General features: G+C 38.6%; 1 protein-coding gene, 1 long non-coding RNA gene and 1 pseudogene across 2 annotated transcripts in view; 2 read left to right on the top strand and 1 right to left on the bottom strand.

Annotated features, from left to right (window-relative positions):
• The window catches only part of LOC146523122 (uncharacterized), a 140,532-nt gene that overhangs the window by 83,715 nt on the left and 33,366 nt on the right, over positions 1–23,451 (bottom strand). The gene's annotated exons all lie outside the window — the stretch shown is intronic.
• Positions 7,796–10,019, top strand: LOC146523124 (uncharacterized; annotated as a pseudogene).
• LOC146523123 (uncharacterized) overlaps positions 10,426–23,451 on the top strand; it is a 40,212-nt gene continuing 27,186 nt past the window's right edge. Inside the window, exons 1-9 of the mRNA XM_085148974.1 lie at positions 10,426–10,785; positions 11,424–11,524; positions 14,785–14,854; positions 14,933–15,063; positions 15,152–15,240; positions 15,324–15,423; positions 15,723–15,766; positions 16,625–16,702; positions 19,466–19,662. Coding sequence (XP_085005100.1) covers positions 10,533–10,785; positions 11,424–11,524; positions 14,785–14,854; positions 14,933–15,063; positions 15,152–15,240; positions 15,324–15,423; positions 15,723–15,766; positions 16,625–16,702; positions 19,466–19,662 — 1,063 coding nt within the window. The 5' untranslated portion in view covers positions 10,426–10,532. The remainder of the gene's footprint in view (positions 10,786–11,423; positions 11,525–14,784; positions 14,855–14,932; positions 15,064–15,151; positions 15,241–15,323; positions 15,424–15,722; positions 15,767–16,624; positions 16,703–19,465; positions 19,663–23,451) is intronic.

Raw genomic sequence — 23,451 nt, 5'->3', positions numbered from 1 at the left:
ATGATACAAATTAAAAGTACATTAACTAAAATGAACAAAAGTATAGTAATTAAAATTTAGAGAGTGCCAAGATGAGTAAACCTGATGAAACTTTACACCAAAACAAATAATGTATTAAGAGCAGAAGGAAGCATGTTGCTGGGTTTCGTCACAGTCCCTAGTCACACGTATTCAACAAAAATACAAAAGACTTATTCATCAAGATACTGATCAAACGGCAAGTTTATTGCGTCCCTACGGGTTCCTTACACATTCTCATACACTGGATTTATCTGATAAGTATGATGACCCTGAGAGGTCAAACACAATGCAACTTAAGAAAGCACCCGCAAACAGAAAAATACTCCGGAAGCACACAAAACACAATAGAAGTAAAAAACAAACCCAAATCAACAGGCAACACAAAATATAGTTTTTTTGGGGGAGACATTAAGGTGACAAAACAGCTGTGGGAGTGCCAGAAACCAAAGTATGCAAAGAACTGCACTAAGAGATGCAAGAAGCAAAGGGTTCATCAGTGTTGTGAGGGAGGAAATTATGCTGGTAATGTGCTTTTTAATGATATTCATATAATACTGTAGATAAATATTCACCATTAGCTATTTACTGCTAGCCTGTCCCTTCCACAGCTGTTCCATCACATTATAATCTCCCCCAAAACACTTCAGTTGAATAAAACACAATGCAACTCAACTGAAATTGCAGTGTGTTTGACCTCTCAGGACCACTGTAGATTAGCATCTGTGGGCAGGCAGACTATGAGGACTGACTTGTTTGTAGAACCATTAAAGAAACTATAGTGTTTGGCACTTGGTCACTTGATTCATTTTAGTTCTGGAGTTTAATGCACCTAACATCTCATCAGGCTTTATATTCACTGGCACTGGCACCTGTATTTATATACATTTGTGCTGAATAAAAGAAGAATCTATGTCTTTATGCAAATATAAACCAATGGTAATATCTTTGTTTCTACATTGTGATTACATGTGGAATCGACTGGTTATTCTTAAATAACTCAAATTTGTAACTGTGTTCCTGTTCAGTAAGCATTAATGTTCTGAATTAACCTCCAAACGAATGGAGTGACTGTGGTTATGTGTCAGACTGGAACTGGGCATTTAAATGACCCTGTTCTGCTCGTCCATGGAGGTTTTGCTGCATAAGTCTATTCATTCATAAACACACATGTAACAAGTTGACACCTACTGCTACATTAAATTAACCATTTACCAACTTCATCTTCATATAAATTACAACAACAGACACTCAAATTTTCAAAAACAAAAGAGTACATTAAATGTAAACAGTGTAATGTGTACAACAACAATTTAGACTGGACTGGGTAACACTTTATAGTAAATAGCAGGGAAATTTACTTTAATGTTTATGATAATGTTTACTTATTAAAAACTGATTTGAAACCCAATCTGTGAACATTATCCAACTGAGGGCTGTCGAGGTGCCATGTGCTGAATCTAGTAATAGTTTTTATTCACGTGCGTTCCTAAACTCAGTTTACAGGCCAAACCAAAGACTATTAAATGCAAGTGAAACACTCAAACCTCCAAGCCCTACCACCAGCATTAACTTACTCCTTTCCATGACAACAGAAAAAAAAAAAAAAAAAAAAAGTTTTCTTTCAATAACCAAAATCTTTCTTTAATATGAAAATCCTGAATCCAAGAAAACAACTTTTATAGAGGCATGAAACAACCAGAAGACCATGTCATAAATCCAGGCTGAGATTTCAGAGTGATCCGGCTGTGGCTGCACAGTCAAGGGAAAACTATTTTTCATCAAACCTGAACTGTGACTTTGATAAACATGTACTCATCATGATTCAGTTATTACAAGTCTAACAGCTGTTAAGACCCGTTTAAACTTGGAATGGCATTCACATGATCAAATATGCCAGAGAGTTAGTGCATAAGAGCATATTTATTTTCACTTTCATTAACATGGCAGGATAAATTACAACATCTTATGAATTCTATGAAAACTGTGCAACAAATTGCTACCGAGAGTCACACCGGACCTTTGCGTTTTATCAATGCTGTGGGAGACGTATTCTTTCATTTCTACCACAGTTCAGCATAACAAAAAGAATCAACATTACACATAGTACACAGCGTAGTTCAGTAATTTGCATTGGCACAGTCAAATACTGTCATGTTACAATTAATCAATGTGTCCAAGTGTTACCCAGAGCTGTCCTTATTATAAGCAATGTGCAAAGAGCTGCAACAATCCAATACAGATAAAGTCTAATGAGAAAGATAAATGTTTTATTAAAAAAAAAAAAAAGAAACAAAAAAAAGGGGAGTGTGAAAATTAAACACGAAAATCTGTAAGACAGAACAAAGTAAAGCATCTTTCAGCTCAACAGAAACAACATACATGACAGCAACACTTCCAGACCAAACTAGATTGATCTGTCAAAATACTGGCTCTGTGCTCCAATCACTCTGTTTGGGTTGGCAGCAAGTTTGAGGTCGTGTTGAGACTCTGACGCTTTCCGTTTACTCTGCAGTAAACCGTGCGAGAGTTTAGTCCGAGAACACGAAACAAAAGACTTTGAAAGCAGCTGCATTCGGTTCCTTGTAGCGCCTACTGTGACAGTTTGCTATCACACGTGTCCTGAGTGTAACTCAACTCCAGCCGTACTTACGGCGGTGTTCCTCTGGGCTTTACTCGAGGCCCAGGGAGAAATTAATGCCGTGAACGATACCAATGATGATGGGTTGCCAAGCAACCAAATACCTGAGCCAGTCGAGAAGCTGCCCGTAAAGGACATGCGTCTTCTCCCAGCTGGAAATTGAGGAATTAAGGACAAAAATCATGTTTTCTAGACAAATGTCAGGGGTGCACTGTACTGATAAAGAACAGTGAAATCAAATAAGTAAAAGCACATTATGTTGAATGTTACAAGGGCAATGTTAATAGTTTATGCTTTTTCAGTTATTTGGAGATGACTTAGAAATCAAATATACTGCTGAATGTCACAGTTGCTCCAAAAAAGCCACCAAAGGCAGATTCCAGTGTAAACGCTGTTCCCACATGGAAAACTGGACTGATGCACCTCCTGCTGTCAGACCTGCAGGGTTTAGGCCTTTGGTGTTCTCCTCTGTCTTATACTGAACACAAACTACATTTTTTGGACTGGCACAAATAATTTGTGTGCCTTCTTATTTGATGCAGAACACCTGATTGTTCTGTAAATAGATTTAAATGGTTATATAAAAAACGCCTGAGGCCTTGGCTGCATTTTTAGGTGAATAGTACCTGATAACTTTGTTGTTTGCAAAACTTGTGCATAATTTTTAGAAATGTACAATTTCTTTTTGCATTTCAAGTTATTAAAATGATGTTTGTGGGTTTTACAGAAAAAAATATAACTTTTTTGTACTCGGATTTTGAATTTTTTGTCTGAATTTAGATCAATTGTGCTAATATAGTACACTAAAATGAAAAAATAACTCAAATTTCAGATATTTGAGGTTGTGCTGAAAATAATGATACCAAACAATCATTATTTTCAGCACTTTTTCAGCAAACCACTTGTAGATTAACAGTTTTTAAAGGTGAAATACAGAAGTAAAATCAAAAGTAGTCAAAAACGGCCAAATATACCCTGGACCCCAGAGGGTTAAACTCTTCCAGGCAGTTCAAATCTCAAATAAAACAGAACTCGGGGAAACTCAACCAGAAGTCAGCGGTTTAGCACCCTCTACAGTTCACTGCTACAGTTGAGTGGCACTGGTAACTTTCTGCATGTTTAGCCCGTTCTGGAAATGAAACTTACTGAAGTGAAACTTAATGAAGTGAAACTCTGTGGGAAACAGAAAGCTCAAAAATAAAATTTCATTACACAACTCCAATAACTTGGGTTTCTTTTTGTTTTAATACTTTCAGTGTTTAACAGCCACTATTGTATGAACAGTGGCTCCATTGTGTAACATGGTTTTGTCAGGAAAGGCTCTCGATTCAATTTTATTTCTATAGCCCCAAATTACACACAACAGTTGCCTCATGACACTTAAAATAGTAAAGTAAAGATCCTACACGAATACAAAAACCACCGAGAAAGAAGCCCTGCAATTATATGACCCCCTATTAGCAAGCGTTGGCGACAGTAGGAATGAAAAACTCCCTCTGGTGAAAAAAATCTGCCAGAACTACACAGATCTACCTGCTGTGGTAACTGCTTGTGAATAAGGGAACAGCCCAAATTAGCTTTGAATGAACTCTGTGTGATTAAACAAGCTCATTAAGAGCTGAGCTGTCAGCACTGACTCACCTGAAGAAGACGTTGAAGCCAAACATGGTGAACATGATGGCCATGTAGCCCAGAACCCCGACTGCATAACTCAGCTTGTAGATGAGCAGAAACCACTTGTAGACCATCCTGGAAATTCAAAGAGACAAAGACCACATCACTCCCATCCCTGCCCTGGAGTCCTGCTGAATATAAACGGAATCAGATTTGGTTAATTATTAATTACTTTTTAAGCTTTACATCGATCACTTTGCTCCTACTTACATTTTGAAATTGCCTCCAACTTTTCATACATTGCGATTAGCTGTAAATGATCTTCTTTTTTTACTTAAGTACATATTTATGAGTTTAGTTAAATACATGTATAATGAAAAATTGTTCAAGTAATTACACACTTATTTAAGTACCTTTTGTTTACTTCACACATAATTTTTTGGCCCAATTTTAAGAGCTTCTTTATTTATTAATGGGCTAATTTAAATTAATAAATACTGACATACTTATTTAAGGCCCTGTATGTTTATCAATGTTCAACTGTTTGGGAAGTTGTTTAAGCACTTATTTATTCACTTACCTGCTTTTTCCTCACTTTTTTTTACATACCTATTTAATTACATATTTAAGCACTATACTTACATACACACTTACTAGTACTGCTTTATTTGCTTCCTTATTTAAAGGCTCATTTATTAATTATTTATTTAAAGTATTCATTTTTCCCTTCACTCATGTACTCATTTAATTACCAGTTTGCTTGCTTGTTATCACTATTTTATTGGGATATTTATTTCCATTAGATTGAATTGGTTGTCTCCATTAGCTGAATAACTGACTGTGGTGTACTTATCTTGAGTGTACAGCATCAAAGCATTTGCATGTCTTGCTCATCTTGGTGTTAGTTCACATGACTATGAAAGGCGGAAGAGGAAGTAGTTCCTTTGAATGTAGACAATCCGAATGTTATAGTTTCTTTCCACTGTGTTCCTGTTAATGATAAACTACAAATTTACTCTAAATTACTAAAATATCGATATTTTAATGTGAGAATCGATTCTAGAACATAAATGACTGGTATCGGAGGAATCGATATTTCAGGATCGATCCGCACATCACTACATATCACTACAGCACCAAGGTCTCTACATGGACTGGGTAATTAGCTTTAGTTGCTGATAATTAGCACCATGTGTAATCTACACAGAGCCAATAAATACACCGAAAACATACAATATGGGGGAATACCTGCCAACTTTCCATAAGAGACTTCAGAGGAGTAAAACACTGATTCTGCTCCTAATACTTCAGGGATGTTAAAGGAAACTATAAAATTCTGCTCTGAACTTTAATGGGTGTTGTGTTTGTGTGCATGCTGAATTTAAATACATACATTCCAGGAAAACTAACTATGTGCACTATGTGTACTGGAATTACACTGCAAACTTGCTGTACATAAAAATAACATATCTGCAACCCTGTAGCACTTCAATAAATCAATCAGTATTGTAATGATATGATGTTGCATCGTGTGTGTGTGTGTGTGTGTGTGTGTGTGTGTGTGTGTGTGTGCGTGTATTAAACAGTAGTTAAACATGACCTTTGGCCAGTTTCGACAACTCTCATGTGCACACAGGCTGACGTGTATGCTGTGATAAATGCAGGATTGAATTTGAATACTCGGCTCTTTATCTACTGGTCATATGAATGTTTGAGTAATGATTGAATAAATGAGCCATATCGTTGCACTGGTTACGACTTAATGATTTATTCAGTCAGTAAAAATTCAATGTATTTAATTCTTTTACGATGTGTGTACTAATTAATGTATTTGTGACAATATATATTATCTGACACTATACTGTAATCCAGTAAAATAAGATTATTGTAATCCTCTTTTAACAAAGAGAAAACAACTTTTTGTTTTTCCTTGTAAACTCTCAGCAGCAGAGTTTGTTCTTTTATTCAAATAATCAAGTAGTCTGAGTACTGTTTCCTAGCCTGTAGAGGTTTGTGCATCCCACCATGGTTATGCTAAACCATCATGACCCACCTACAAACCAGTCATGTTGAATTTGTCTACTTTCAAGTGTACTAAGAGGCATTTAAAAAGTACCAATGTACCAATTGCATGCATAAAAATGAATTCAGTAAAAGAGTAAAGAAGAAGGGATCATTTCATGTGGCTAGTCTTGCTAGTCCAACCTGCTGTGTACACATGGCACAATTGGAAGCCTGACACAATATGCTTACTCTAAACCCCTAACCCATCAAATAATTACTTAATGCATCAAATGCAGGAAACAAGGCAGGGATCGGGCAATCACTATGCTGACTGTCGTAATAAATGCTGCAAGTAAAACTCTAAAAAAGATAGATAGGTTGAGAAGATTTTGTAAGTGCAAAATATGCACATATTTAACAAAATTATTTTCTGAGTTTTAATTAAAGTACCATGTGGAAAATCTAGTATTTTGTTCTACAATCTTCTGATTTGTTTTTGTGATACAACTTGACATATTTGTTCAATCCAGCATGGAAGTTCAATGAAAATACTATTTTCTTCATTTGTGGATGTAAAGTTAAAAATTATTTTATGTGCTTTATTTTGCAGTTTTGTGAAACTCAGATCTATACCATTCATCCCGTTTGACAAACACCAGCTTCTGTGAACAGGAGACACTCACAGGAAAGGCAAACAGCAGGTTTGCAATTAATCAAGTCTAAACACTTTTCATTCAGAGTCAAAACATGGCAGAGAATTATAAGACACTATAGCATCACATCCTTTATTTTAAAAAATTCTTTCATTGAAATGTATAGAGAGACGGGACATCTCCTTAACTTTGCTGTTGCTTGCTTTGCTTGTTCTGTCCACACTCCTACGCTGTCGTGTCATGACATCGCTTTAGAAATTGAACAAATTACACTGCTGAAACAAATTAATGGAACACTGTGAAAACACAGTCTCAATGGGGGGACAAGCTGGATATCTGTACTGATAGGACTCAGTAATGTGTTAAGTAAGGGGATACCTTACACTAAAACATTGAATTTAAGTAATTTTTTTGTCAAAATGTTACAAAATGTCAAAATGTTATTATATGAGATAAAAGTAAAGATTTAAAGGTAATCGAAATCAATGAAATTGCATTACAATAACAAAATTATGGTGAACTGAACCAGTAAAAAAATTACTGGTGATCAACAAGAGATACTCTAGTCTACTTTAATTATTTATGTTATATGAACTATATTTACAGGTTACATTTCTAATCATTGGTCTTTTGAACACATTTCTTAGTGGTAGTAGTCAAATGTTAAAATTAAGTTTGATTAATTAAATCATTGCATTTTCACCAAACTTATGCTTAATTTGTTTTACACAGTTCTCCTTTGTCAACAGGTTCCACATAATTGATTTAGTACACCTCACTTATTTTTCTTATTTCTTTTATTGCCAGCACGTTTAGTGTAACATTTTTGTAAACTAGGTCCAACAGAATAAAGCTGTGCCATAAATGAAACACACAATATTGGTTCATTATGATGTGTTTGCAGTTCATATAGTTATTTACAATATCCAGGGAGTAGAGGGCCCATTTGAGGATGTCAGGCAACACTCATGAAATCTTTTTCTGAATGTTCGGTCAGATTAACACCAGAGGCCTGCTGGAGGTTATTTAGTAGCTCTGACAGTGCTCGTCCTGTTCTTGCTTGCACAAAGGAGCAAATACCCGTCCTGCTGTTGGGTTAAGCTCTCTTAGAGTAACTGTTCATCTCCTGGAATGTGATCTTTAGGATGTTTGCTGTACCAAATTACATACAATTAATCCATATTTTACTCTTGTTTTTCTTCTTCTGTCTTCCATAGGTCATATCCATCGACTCCTCGTCCTCCCTCAGTTTTACTCCACCTCTTTTTTCCTACAACTCCAACAACACCTCCATTTCTTCTGACTTAGCATGCCAACACTCAGCATCCAGCATAGTAATGCATACAATTTACACCGTCGGCAGCATCCTCCTCCTCTTACTGCTCTACATCCTCATCCTCTACATGGGTTTCCAGCGTTGGCTCCGTCAGCGCTCTACACCTGCAGGGATGACAATGAGCCACTCTGACTAGAGATTTTTGGAGTCTCTGTTAGTTCAATAATGTGTACAAATATAATGGTAATAACACACTGCTTGTGTTAGGGCAGTATTTCTCCAGCATTACATTACCTGTACAGGTTATGTTTCATCTCCTGACCTGTTTGGAGCGCTATCTGGCTGTTGTTCACCCCATCACCTACAGGCATCTGCGAGAATCTCAGGGGATCAAGATTAGAAACATCATCACTGTTTGTGTTTGGGTGGTGGGCTTTGGGTGGATGGGGGTGGAACACTTGTACTGGCCAAATTTTCCTGCAATACCATTTTTCTCCAACATGGGCATCTGCATATTACTTATTTCTTTCTGCTGCCTGTCTGTACTTCACACTCTGATTCGTCCGGGGCCAGGGGAAGTGGGCGGAAACAAGGAGCGGGTTGACCAATCAAGGCAAAGGGCTTTCCACATGATTCTGGCAATAACAGAAGTGCTGGTGTTGAGATTTGCTGGGATCCTGATTTTTTTTCTGATACAAAATGCACTACCGGTTGATACTAAAGAGCACTGTGTGGCAGTGGAGTCAGCAGTTTGGCTGAGTGTACCCAGCCGTCTGGTTCTTCCACTGCTGTTTCTACACAGAGCAGGAAAACTGTCATGCTGTAGGAAGAAAACTGAATTGCAGAAGTCATTAGGGGGATAAAGAGTTTTATGAATGGGGACGAGCCTGGGATACTGCAAATGGAATTAGTATGAACTAGCTACAATTTAACTTTGTGAAAAGTTGGCATTTGCAGTGATACAAAAGCTTTACTGGTCTGTTGTGGTAAAAAAAAAAAAATGTTGCAAATGAAGCTGTAGATTCTCGGTTTCGTTCTTACCCTCACCTTTGACTGACAAAATAAGACCAAATAGGAAAAATGAGCTTTCTCTAAATGGTGTCTGAGCTCAGCCTAAGAGATAGTGATGAGCTCAGGGTAGAGTTACTAATCCTCCACTGGTTCCGTGGTTGAGGTTGTTGCTTCACAGCAAGAATTTCCCTGCCACCATAAAGCCGGGGTTTGCATGTTCTCCCCATGTTTGTGTGGGTTCTCTCTGGGTACTCCGGTTTCCTCCAATAGTCCAAAGACATGCTGTTAGTGGGGATACGTTAATTGGAAACTTTAAATTGCCCAAATTGTCTGTGTCTATGTGTTAGCCCTGTAACATACTGCCGACCTTTCCAGGGTGTACCCTGCCTCACACCCTAAGACAGCTGGAAAAGGCTCCAGAACCCCAAAAGGATAAGTGAAAGAGTAAGAAAATAAGTGAAAAGAGAATGGATGGATGGAGAACAAGAAGGACACCCGCTGGGCAGGCTCATTATGTATCTCTGTTTGCTCGGGAATCCCAGAAGGGCTGAGTTTTTAAAAGCTAAAATGAGTTTAAAATTTCCAATTTAGACTGATGTTATATGACATGTTCTCTAAACAACGTTGCATCGGGTGTCAAAGTCACATCACCCTGACGAATATTAACAGAAGGGCAGATGCTGCTATAGAAACCTAAATAAAACTTTTATTTCTTATTTGAGTGAAATATACTCAAATTGCATCAAGCATTGCTAAATAACATTTTTTTTAATTTGAGTTGGATTTACTTGGCATAAACATACACTACCCAAATTTAATAAATAATAATAAAAAGATTGTGTATCATAGAATGTTTCATTAATGACACTTGCACGTATCACGTGATATTAATTGAAATATTGGACATTATATATATATATATATATATATATATATATATATATATATATATATATATATATATATATATATGTCTGTGTGTGTCTGTGTGTGTGTGTATTATATTCTCTTCGTTATTGTGTACTATTGTAAATTTAAGTTTTCTTTCATTTACTTACTTGCTACATTTGTTTAATTAATTAAATATGATAAAAATTACAAATTAAAAAAAGTTATGTTTTCCTTTCCGAACCACAGTAAAGCTTTTTCTTTTCTTGCATCCAAAATAAACAGGAAATCATCCGGAATGAGCGGAACAACTGTGACGCGTTTCCCGTCGGACTGTTTTCATAGTTGTACCGGTGCACCTTGAACTTGTCTGAGTGGATTTCTCAGTTTTCTCGCACTTTAGCTCCATAAATAATTTTTTTTCACGATGTCCAACTTTCCGCAGATACTCCGAGCCGCGCCTGCGCCCTTCGGGCGGCTCTCTTGTGGCAGAGGCGCAAAAGAGAGCGTCAGTTTCAGTGTTAGCGGAAACTTTTTGCGCCTGCGCTCCTCAGCTGCGCTGTCATCCGGCCCGGAGCACCGAAACAGACCCAGAACCCGGGGCTACGCGATCTACAGCCGCAGGGAGCCGGTCCGGATCGGCTGTGCCTCCGGGTTCTGGGGGGACACGGCCACCTCAGGTAGGCCATCACGTCACCCTCCATCACGATAACGCCGTGTAGATGTAGCTAAAAAAAAGGGTAAAACGTTATTGTTTTTATTGTTATTATTGTTGCAGTTTTTGGTTTTACGTAGATGGTGATGGGTGCCTTTATTTGGCTTTCGTTTGTTGTCAAGTAAGTAAGTAAAATGTAATAATTAAGCACATTTAACATTTTCCCTCACCAAATTGCTTCACAGAGCATTTATACTATACTTTATACTAAACCTTTATACTTTTTATTACCCCTCAGTCGTAAAAGGCTGATGGGGTATTGTTGTCATCCTGGTGGGCTTCCCAGTGCTGTTTTAAATCGTTACTTGACGTAGGAGCAGCACATGTGCATATTAAGGGGCAGGGAGATGATTTTTTTTTTTTTTTTGGGGGGGGGGGGGGGGGGTTCTTTTACCTAAATAAAGACATTCCTACCTTAAACTGCCGTGTATTAAAAAAATCACCACTGCAGGAAATTGAATCTGTGACGTTTGTATTAAAAAACAGAAACATCAGCTGGTTTCGGAGGGTTTAGAGGAGCCTCAGAGTGAGCTGTTTCAGTCGGTGCAGCTGTCATCGAAGTATTTGTGCTTTGCTGCTGAGCCTCTTCTCCTGTGCTTTCAGTGCCTCAGCTGATCTACAACGGGAAGCTGGACTTTCTGGTGTTTGACTACCTCAGTGAGATCACCATGTCTCTGCTCACCGCTGCCAAAACCAAAATGCCAGTGAGTTCCTGCATTTCCATAACCAAGTTTTTACCACCTGCAGAGATACAGAAATATAAAAACAAATCAAAGAAGAATTTAAATGAACATCTTTATAAACATATACACACAGTGCTAAAATATATCAAAATATTCATGCAGCTGCTTGTGTTAAAAACTTCAGGGAAGATTTTTTATTTAGTTTTTTCTAGCTTAAAAATTATACATTTAATTTTTGTAAAAGTTCACATTGAAAATAGCCACTGACGCACAATCAGTGAGTTACCTATGGAGTCCAAACAAAACGTGTGTGGTTTACAGATTTATTGTAAAATGATCAGTGTTGGGTAAGTTACTTTAAAATAGTAACTTAGTTACATTACTAGTTACTTCTATCAAAAGTAACTCAGTTACTTCAAGTTACTCGTTACTTTCAAAGTAACTAGTTACTAGGGAAAGTAACTTTGGTTTTACTCAGAATTCTCTTGTTAATGTGTTGCTTCCATAACTTTGCCAGTCTTCTAGCTGCTTACTTGCCACAAGTGCACTGTGCCACCTACCAATAGAAAGGAAAAGATAATGTGCATATTTCCACGAGAGAAATCCCACACCTGGACCATCATTGACTGCTGCCATGATTCTAGCCTACGTCACAGCGTCATGTGTGCCTTTTACATCCAACACAAAAACTGCAGTCGTGGTGCTTTGATTGTACTCAGAACTCAGAAATTCTGCCTTCTGAATAGGAAGATGTAGGTAACACCAGACTGCAGATGAGCTGCATACAGGGCTGGACTGGGACAAAAAAATCGGCCCGGGCATTTTGACTAGAGACTGGCCCACCATTATAGGAAAAATCATAAAGCCTTTGAATGAAAACAAACGCTGTTGTGACAGTGATGTACACTGTTCTGATGGTATATATGTATCAATCTATCAATCCTTTGTTGTAAGATTCAGATAATTATTTTTTAAAAGCTAGACATTTTAAATGAGAATAAGAAAGAAAAGTACTTCTTTGTGCCCACCTCTTCCTGTTAATCCCCTACCTGCCCCCCTGGCAAAACTTTGCTAGACCCGCCCCTGCACAGTTACCAGCTGTCAACTACCTAAAAAGGATCCTGGGGTTATTTGTCTCTCAGAAACAGTTCATAACTTCCCTTCAACTCATTCATGTCACCTAAAAGGTAAACCTGTTTCTCCATCACCTGTTCAGCTCTGATGATTCAGTAAGGACATCTCCTGGTTTCATCTTCATGTTTCCCTCTCACCAGATAACCAAACCGACATCATGACCAGCAGCTTTTTTACAGCTGTGGCTCCAGCAAACATCAGCTGATACTAGAAATTAATATTAAATAAATTCTAACAACAGCTGATCAAGCTTAAACGTGCTGCTGTTGTTTAACGCAACATCGGCTGGTTTCCTGTTTCTGGCGCAAAGTGGGCGATAAACAAACAAGAGAGACGATCAGCTGATCATTGATCAGTTTCATGATTGAAGTAGAAACGGGAGAGGGAGGAGGGAGAATGAAAGAAGAAGAGGCAGCTGTGCAGCAAAGACACAGAATAACTCAAGCTTTGTGTCTTTTTCATTGTAGCTGAATTACGGGACAAACTGTTCCTTTTCACCTCAATAAGAAGCGCGCAATATTTTCTCTGAATACCAGACGGGACGGTTGGCAACTCTAACTTATGAACAAAATAAAGTTCAACATCATTAACTTCATAGCACCCACCCAGCTGTATAGAAACTCCGTCATGCTAGCTAGTACGCAGTACGGAAAAAGTCAGAATAACGAAAATAAACTCCACCTAAACTTGGTTTATATCTGACCCAGATAGACTGCAGGTCATAACTTCTTACCTGAAGTTCAGTTCACACTTGGACCGGCGGCCGCCTCGGGTCTCTTTTCCTTCTGCGTTCCCTTTCCCTCATCCACCTGCTGCCTCCACCACTTGCTAATGTTACAGAATCTGTGGAAGCTCCGCGATAGCCACCACACGAAGTAACGAGTAACAACCCTATCTAAATCCCAGTAACGACTAACGCGTTCCTGATTTTGGCATAATAACTAGTTACCGTGCTCGTTACCACAATAATAACGTAGTTACTGTAACGCGTTACTTAATAACGCGTTAGTCCCAACACTGAAAATGATAAACTTACCGTATTTTTTGGCCCATAAGGCGCACTGAATTATAAGATGCACTGTCAATGAGCGGGTCTGTTTTCATACATAAGGCGCATTAAGCAAAACAAACCAGTCAGAAAAGTCAAACTTTACTCAACTCATTCTTCTTGCTTCCTCCACTTCTGTACCATTGATTCATTAATGTTGAATTCTCTGGCAGCTGCTCTATTCTCATGTTGTTGCAGTATATTTATGACTTTCCGTCATTTTCTTTGTATCTAAATAAAGATACTGCTGTATTGTGGAGGAATTATCTCAGTTGTTCTCCGGACTGAAGTTTGGTCCGTTTACAGCATCCTGCCATGCGAATGCATTTCTCACTAACCATCAGGAACCCTCACGTTGGCTTTTATGAGTGGAAAAAAGTTAGCATTCATCCTCCAGCCTCACTGTTTATGTTATGCTAACATAGCTGTGTCGCTAGCGATCATGTAGTACATCATTATTTACCAGCTAGTCCAACTTCAGTAACCCTGCAAACATCACTGCTGTTTAGTTTTCTGTCTTATTTAATGTTGGAAGTGATAACAGAGCTGTACGTTTTTCAGAAATCTCTCGGTCAGAACATGGTATATCATGCTTAGGTGGAAACTAGCGAGCTAACTTCCTGCTAACTTCTAACTCCCTTAAGTTTAATAATTTCTGTTTTCATTGATGCCTGGATGTTAAACTTGATTGTTACACCTGGTAGAGCAGCAACACTGATCATTGTATTAAAGATGAAAGAATTTAGACAGTTTTTAACTCTCAGTTAAAAAGTCAAACAGTGTTTGTTTGACTTTGGGATGTGAAGCGGAGTTTATTCCGCAAGGCTTCTGACTACAGTAGCCGTAATCCATCAAGCGGTCTCCAGAGGCCTGGTAATGAACCAGTCAATTGATTCAGGTGTGTTGACCCAGGGTGATATCTAAAACCTGCAGGACACCGGCCCTCGAAGCCTGGAGTCGCACACCCCAGCTCTAAGAGGAGAAACGGGGTTTGTAGGAGGGTTTTCTGCCTGCTGTTGCAGCTCCGTGCCTGCAGGGAGCAGCGCTGCTTCACCTCTCTCCCCACCTCTGCATTAACATCTGACTCTTGCTCTTGCAGAACCTCGGTTACACTCCAGACTTTGTCCAGGTTGCTCTGGCTCCGTTCATCAATGACATCCACAGGAAAGGTGAGTAAACAGCACAGCGGGAAGTGTGTTTCCATAGCAACTGTTGATCTCGTGATGAACGACAATCTCTCTCATCAGGTATCCGCGTGGTCAGTAATGCGGGTGGCGTGAACCCTCTGGCCTGCGCTGAAGCCATACAGGAAGTAACCAAGAAGGCCGGCCTTGAACTCAAGGTTGCCGTGGTGACTGGTGATGACCTAATGCCTCATGTAATGCGCCTCCTCTGACATCATCACTCCCTATTTAGTGTGATTGATTAAACGTTTAATCCTCTCCTTTCTTCTTTTCTTCTCTCAGAGGAGCAGCCTGTCTGACGTAAAGATGCCGGACGGCAATGGCAGACAGCAGCTGCCTAAAACCCTGCACAGCATGAATGCCTACCTCGGGTACGGACGCCCTGCTTCGTGTTACAGATTTCAGCTGCAGCCCAAACAACTGCTGAAAACCTCTGCCATGTCTCCGTTTCCAGGGCCATCCCTATCCGCCGCTGCCTTGACCTCGGAGCGGACATCGTGGTGACGGGACGCTGTGTGGACAGCGCCGTGGCCCTGGGGCCGCTCATGCACGCTGTAGGTTTTTCATTTCTAACATTTATTGGAATTCTTCCAGCATTTCTCCAAGAAGGGATCACACTTTGTCATCCTGCTGCACATTTTTGTTTTTTCTTTCCCTTTTGGACATCATGAGAGCCACAGCGAGGGTCAGGAACGAGCAGGCGTGCAAACAGATGCAGTTCCGTTAGTGGCCACTTGAGGCAGACTCGATTCAAACACACTTATCTATTTACCTTCTACCAACGATCTGTTCTGTGTTTGTTTGAGTCGACGCCAGAGACGTGATGTCTGTGTGTGTTTCTTATCTGCTGCAGTTTGGATGGGAGAGAAACGACTACGACCTGCTGGCAGCCGGAAGGTACACACACACAACACACACACAGAAACACACATAGACATGCACAGACACGCACACACACAGACATGCATGAACACACACGCACAGACAGCGGTATTTGTGACACTATGTTAGGTGTAGGTCAAAAACTGTAGTGAATTAAGATTAAGCTTAACAAATAAAATACCAAAAAGTTGCAATAAAATAAAAATTTAAATTAAGACTCCGAACTGTTAAAAGCCACAAACAGTGAAGCTGCATATATTACAATTAAGCTTTTGCAAATAAATACAATTTAAATAATGTTATAATTTTTTTATAATGCAGTTAATACGATTATATTTTATTATTATTAATTAATATAAAATATAACAATAACATTTGAGGAAGTCCAAACTGTATTTTTAAAAAGTGAAAATCAAATATTTTTTTAAAAAGTGAGAAAGATAAATGATGTTTTAAAAGACCGTAAAATATTTAAATATTTAAAAGCAAGAAGAAAGTTACACTTGTTCCAAAAAATACTGAAAAAACTACAAAAATGTAAAATAATGTTTCAAAAACCTATAAATAAATCCAATTACAATTTAATGCATTAAAACTAAAATAACTCTGAAATATTTGAATATTTAATAATATGGGTTAAAAACACAACACAAATTAGAACAAAGCTAAATAAGGTTGACAACAAAAACAATCAGGATTTAACTGAATAAAATTTAAATTTGGTGATTAAATTTTCTATTCTGAACAAACGTTCGAAGATAAAGAAATGATTCTTGAAATTGTTTTTTATGATATTTGCTTGCGATGAAAATACTGTTTAAACCAGATCATTCAGATCATTTTGGTATATAGTCGTTGTTTTCTGTATTCCAGTCTCGCAGGTCACCTGATCGAGTGCGGCGCTCAGAGCACAGGAGGCATCTTCACAGACTGGCATAAAGTTTCCGATTGGTAAGAATTTTATGGTTTTCAACAAACTTCTCAAACCAGATCTGTGAATACAGCTCACGGGGTCAGAGAGTCAATGTTTGAATTATTTTCTTCACTTTAAAAGGTTTAAATGAGTAAACGGTAAGTTTTTACTTTTCAGACTGAGTACAAACTGTGAATGAAAGTTTTGAGAACAGTTTCAGAATAAATCCAGTTTCAGTCGTAGACTCCAACAAAGTTTTTTGCTGGCTTGACTTTGACAACTCTTTGATAACTTTCAGCATGATATTACCTAAACTGCTTGGAAGTAGAGATACACATATACATATACAGCCCACTTTGATCTTAAGTGATCTTAGGTCATGTGAAACTCTGTCAGAGACATTTAACTGCACATTTAATATGTTAATGTGAATTTCAGCAGTTTTTCTACATTATAAATTACACCAAATTACACCAATTACAATTTTGGTGTAAAATTACACCAAAGATTCTGGTAGCTCACATGGTCTGCAGTTATAAAAATTAAAGGTTTTGTTGATTCATGGGTTTCTATTGTAGACAGTGAAAAGCAGGAATATTTATTTTGTTTATCCACTGATGTTGTATGATCAGCAGAATACCCTGTGAAACCTTTAACCCTTTAAGACCTACCATAGAACCATTTTTTTTACATATATTGCTAGTTAGAGAAATTTAAGAGGCTTATCCCTCAAAACTGTAAATACAAAAAAGTTTCCAACAACAGAAAATTTATTTTGAGTGTCTTCATAGTTTTATTTTTGAGATTCACCAATTTTATATACTGCAGAAAAAACAAAAATAAATATTATAATGCAAATTTGCAACAAAAAAAGCAGCATGTGCATCAAAATAAACTATTTCCAGCAGTGCAATTTGAGTTCTAAGCATCCCAGAAAAGATACAGAAAAGCATAAAGTCAAACATGACTTTTAAAAACACCAGTATAGGCTTATATGGCCCTGAAGGTATAAAACTACATTTTCAGCGAAAATGACATCACTTCTGGTTGCAGGCAGGTAATGGCGGACATGCGATCGTTCGCGCTGACGTCTATTCCAAAGTAGGAAGTGTTACGAACAGCTGATCAGATCGGCAAAGCGTGTTTCTGGAATATTATGTTTTTGTTGCTGCAAGTGCTTTTTAAGCAATTTTTGCAAAGCTATATGTGGAAGGAAACTGTGACCTAGGAAGAGCTGATGGCATAAAATGTAAGTACAACTCCTCCAGTTTCATACGCAAAAAAATTATTGCGCTTATTATTATTATTATTATTATTATTATTACGTGTTTCCAGTTCCACAGGGATTTAAAACTAGTTACGCAAAATGGAGCGTGCCCGCTCCGACCGGTTTTAAAGGGTTAAAAATACAGTTAAAACCCCCAAAAAGTATGCCCTCCTTCATATATTTTATAGTTGTGTGGTGGACCAGATCTGAGTCTTTGCGGGGCCGATTCTGGTCCCGGGGCCCTATGTTTGACACCCCTGAGTTAGGCCTTTCTGCTTCTCAGTTTGTAATGAACCTTCACTGGTCACTGGTCCACTCTCTCACTTAATGTGAACAATCGGAAAAGGGTAGATATTCAAAAGCTATGAAGTTAAAGATCAAATATTTTTCTTGACGTTTGTTGTTTTCAGCTTACAGTTAAAAAAAAAGGCAGCTTAATTTTTTATTAGCGTGTCGGGGTTGCAGGTTGTTAATCTTAATTTGTGCAATGTCAGCGGAAGAGCTTAAGGGGAAAATGACTCTTAACTGTTCTGTCTGTATAAATCATTAAAGTCAAATTATCCTCACTATGGAAGGGAGTTTTTCCTTTCTGTTGTCTCCAAGTGTTTGCTCGTAGGGGGTCATTGGATTGTTGGGTTTTTCTCTGCATTATTGTGGGGTCTTTACCCAAACATATAAAGCTCCTGTGGGAACTGTTGTTCTATATAAATAGAATTAAACTGATTGAAGGTAAAACAGAACTTTTAAGCCACAATTAGCAGTGATGTGCACATAGTTTCATGAAGAGAAAATCCTCTTCAACCGTTTAAACCCATCATGCTTTGGGCTTGTATCGCAGCCAGCGGCAAAAGAAATATTTCACCATTAGAGGCAAGAATGCATTAAATTAAAGGTCAGCAGATCCTTGAAGCAGACATCAGTGTGTCATAAATCAGAAGCTGGAAAACCCTCCAAATCCACAGTGGACTACCTCAGGAGGTTTTTCCATGGTTTATTTCCATGGTTGCTAATGTTCAAGCACACAGAAATCAGATCTCTCAAATAAGCACAGTGAGATGCCACTGAGACCCCCTCCTTGAGACCCCAAAAGTCTCAAGGAGGTAGGAACATACTGGATGAACATACTGTGAATAACACATGAAAATTCAAAAACATGAAGGCCGTGATGTCTGCCAAAGAGGCTGTTAGTAAGTACTAAAGCAGGTTGCCCCAACCTTCTTTCAACCTTTGCCTTAACAACTTAAGTTATTGTTGTTTAGAAAGTGTAAAGTATCTAAACTTAAAAAAAAACGGGTTGCTTTATAGTATTAAACAAATGTGTTGTCTTTAAAGTTCTTCCAGGCTTATGGACTATAAATGCTTAAAAACCTTCACATCAAGACGAGGTGTGAAACCTTAAGGAGTTCCTAAAATGTATTTTCTACACCGAAGACCTTCCATACTGTTGTCATTCAGAGCAACAACAAAGTGAAAATCTAAAAACGGAAACAATTTCAGTAGAAAGTCAAAGCCTGACCTTTGATTTGGGTCTCAGGGACAACATGGGTTTCCCGGTGGTCGAATGTTCCAGCGACGGCTCCTTCGTTCTCTCCAAACCGCCCAAAACCGGTGGCCTCGTTTCCTTCGGCACTGTCGCCGAGCAACTGGTATACGAGATCGGAGACCCACGGCGATACCTGCTGCCAGACGTCATCTGCGACTTCAGCCAGGTGGTGATCCAGGAGGTACCAGGTACTGCACACAAACACAACCTCACACATACTGTTGAGGACATGACCGGCAGCTGAACTTTTGACTGTTTTCATAACCCTCAAGAACTCCTCAAACAAACCCATCTGGAGCTTTGACTCGACCCTTGATTGAACCCAACACCCTCCGCTGAACCTCCAATAAACTGTTCGTCAGCTCATCATTAGCAAATTATTCTCCTTAATATCAATCAACCCAGAGTGAACCCATCTTGAGCTGTGCTACAGTGTCTAACCTTCGGGTGAACTCCAGAACCATTGCCTGAACTCCCACTGAACTCTGCTTCTCTGATAAAAACCTCCACTTTGCCCGATTTGAGTAATTAATTTTTTTCCATTTTGATTTTATTTGAGAGAAAACACTGATGTGCCCAAATTTGGGGGATTTCTTTTATACTCCTACTCCTCTGCTTGAATAACTAACTAGAATCATGTACACTGTGTACGTGTGAAGAAAATCTTGAATATTTCACACGAAATTTTCAATTTTCAAACACACACAAGTTCAAAAACATAACTCAACATAACTCAGTTTTGGGATGTAGGAGACAGTGAAAGTTTAGTTGTGAACAAATAACTTATATTTTTATTGTTTTTATGCATAAAAACACCCAAAACATGGACTGTTTGACATACTACTTTGTTCTCCTAGTCATAACTTTTCTCATAGACACATTCTGTGGATACCAGCACAGATACAGTGGGGCAAAAAAGTATTTAGTCAGCCACCGATTGTGCAAGTTCCCCCACTTAAAATGATGACAGAGGTCAGTAATTTGCACCAGAGGTACACTTCAACTGTGAGAGACAGAATGTGAAAAAAAAATCCATGAATTCACATGGTAGGATTTGTAAAGAATTTATTCGTAAATCAGGGTGGAAAATAAGTATTTGGTCAATAACAAAAATACAACTCAATACTTTGTAACATAACCTTTGTTGGCAATAACAGAGGTCAAACGTTTACTATAGGTCTTTACCAGGTTTGCACACACAGTAGCTGGTATTTTGGCCCATTCCTCCATGCAGATCTTCTCAAGAGCAGTGATGTTTTGGGGCTGTCGCCGAGCAACACGGACTTTCAACTCCCGCCACAGATTTTCTATGGGGTTGAGGTCTGGAGACTGGCTAGGCCACTCCAGGACTTTCAAATGCTTCTTACGGAGCCACTCCTTTGTTGCCCGGGCGGTGTGTTTTGGATCATTGTCATGTTGGAAGACCCAGCCTCGTTTCATCTTCAAAGTTCTCACTGATGGAAGGAGGTTTTGGCTCAAAATCTCACGATACTTGGCCCCATTCATTCTGTCCTTAACACGGATCAGTCGTCCTGTCCCCTTGGCAGAAAAACAGCCCCATAGCATGATGTTTCCACCCCCATGCTTCACAGTAGGTATGGTGTTCTTGGGATGCAACTCAGTATTCTTCTTCCTCCAAACACGACGAGTTGAGTTTATACCAAAAAGTTCTACTTTGGTTTCATCTGACCACATGACATTCTCCCAATCCTCTGCTGTATCATCCATGTGCTCTCTGGCAAACTTCAGACGGGCCTGGACATGCACTGGCTTCAGCAGCGGAACACGTCTGGCACTGCGGGATTTGATTCCCTGCCGTTGTAGTGTGTTACTGATGGTGACCTTTGTTACTTTGGTCCCAGCTCTCTGCAGGTCATTCACCAGGTCCCCCCGTGTGGTTCTGGGATCTTTGCTCACCGTTCTCATGATCATTTTGACCCCACGGGATGAGATCTTGCGTGGAGCCCCAGATCGAGGGAGATTATCAGTGGTCTTGTATGTCTTCCATTTTCTGATGATTGCTCCCACAGTTGATTTTTTCACACCAAGCTGCTTGCCTATTGTAGATTCACTCTTCCCAGTCTGGTGCAGGTCTACAATTCTTTTCCTGGTGTCCTTCGAAAGCTCTTTGGTCTTGGCCATGGCGGAGTTTGGAGTCTGACTGGTTGAGGCTGTGGACAGGTGTCTTTTATACAGATGATGAGGTCAAACAGGTGCCATTCATACAGGTAACGAGTGGGGGACAGAAAAGCTTCTTACAGAAGACGTTACAGGTCTGTGAGAGCCAGGGATTTTCCTTGTTTGGGGTGACCAAATACTTATTTTCCACCCCGATTTACGAATAAATTCTTTACAAATCCTACCATGTGAATTCATGGATTTTTTTTTCACATTCTGTCTCTCACAGTTGAAGTGTACCTCTGGTGCAAATTACTGACCTCTGTCATCATTTTAAGTGGGGGAACTTGCACAATCGGTGGCTGACTAAATACTTTTTTGCCCCACTGTAAACATCCATAAATCCAACTAAGATTAAGGGAAAAAATACAGTTCAGAACTTACCTGGAAATTTCCATGTTTTTACATCTTCTTCAGTATTAAAGCAATTCAGTGAGAGTTTTCTTTCCTTGTATGCTTTTACGTCAGTGTTTGTGAGCAGTAGTTCTCCATCCAACTTTCTGAGACTGAACCTGGTCCTTATAGATGTGGTTATATAAATAAAAAGACTGATTTTCAATCTTTTTTATTTTTTTACCTAGTCTAATCTTGGCACATCTCAGCTTGGTGTGTATTTTGTCCTTAAACACTGAGGAAGCTGGAAAAGTGGAAGACAAAACAGATAGACAGTATCTAAAAATAATGACTTTAAAAAAAAAACGAACAGAAAACAGACCTGAGAGATGGGTCTGGCCCTTTAGTATCTTAAGTTTCCCGTATTAGAGCACTATCAGTCATAGGTTGGCCTCCAGAGAGCCCGGACATCACCATTATTAAAGTGGTGTGGGATCATCTTGACAGAGAACTGAAGAAAAGGCAGCCAACAAAGAAGGAGAGCTCTGATTGGTCTTCAACAAGCCTGGAGACTATTCCAATCTTACGAATTTACAACAAAGCTTGTCTAAGACATTTCAGGTTGTGCTGATGAATAAATCAAGTCATTCTAAATATTGACATCCAAGTTTGTTATAATTGTGCACATGTCCCAGGTGTATTTGCACGTCGTGATAAATTGCTGCATCTTTTTCCCATTTCCCTAGCAAAATACAAAAAGTGAGGGATGTTATTTTAAAAAATATTGACCTATCAGCAACAAACTGCTGCGTGTAGTCGTCTTGTTTCCCCATTTCTTCAATATCTGAGGCTTTAACGTGACTAGAAAAATGTAGGTGCTCACAGCCAAGATGGAGACCATAGTTAATGAGAGGTGTATAACATTTTGACCATGATTAAGAAACTTAATTAAGAAACTTTTTTTGCTTTTAAACGAATTAACAAGGAGAGCTTGAGCTGAGGTTGTGAGTACTCCATATGGTTACTCTGGTTGTAGTTTTCCATGTCAATGCACATTTCGCTAAAAGTAAAGTTTAAGTACAGAAAACCTGTTGTTGTCTATTTTTTTTTTTTGTTTTTCTGTTTTATCACTTGGAGGAAGTGGTGACATGCCAAATACGACATGGGAATTTCAGAGAAGTGTCAGATGAGGTCAGTAAGGTTAAATAGCTGGATGCAATGTTGTGCTTACTATTTGCATCATGGAAACTTTATTTACAGTCGCTGGAACAAATAAACGGTAAAGGGAACACTAAAATCTATAAATATGAACTTATTCAACTTTTTTTTCTTCATTTATTGGAAATCAAATTTATAGTTTCCAATTTTATCAAACTGCGTTCTTTTTCCCTGTAATTATTCCATATTTTTCTGTAAAATCCCAATGAATGGGATTCCTGAACTGAGAGAAAAGTCTGCTGTAATGC

This window comes from Neolamprologus multifasciatus, chromosome 3 (assembly GCF_963576455.1).
Source record: "Neolamprologus multifasciatus chromosome 3, fNeoMul1.2, whole genome shotgun sequence".
Classification (NCBI taxonomy): Eukaryota; Metazoa; Chordata; class Actinopteri; order Cichliformes; family Cichlidae; genus Neolamprologus; species Neolamprologus multifasciatus.
Note: the sequence above shows the minus strand (reverse complement) of the source record. Positions and strands in the feature narration are given on the sequence as shown.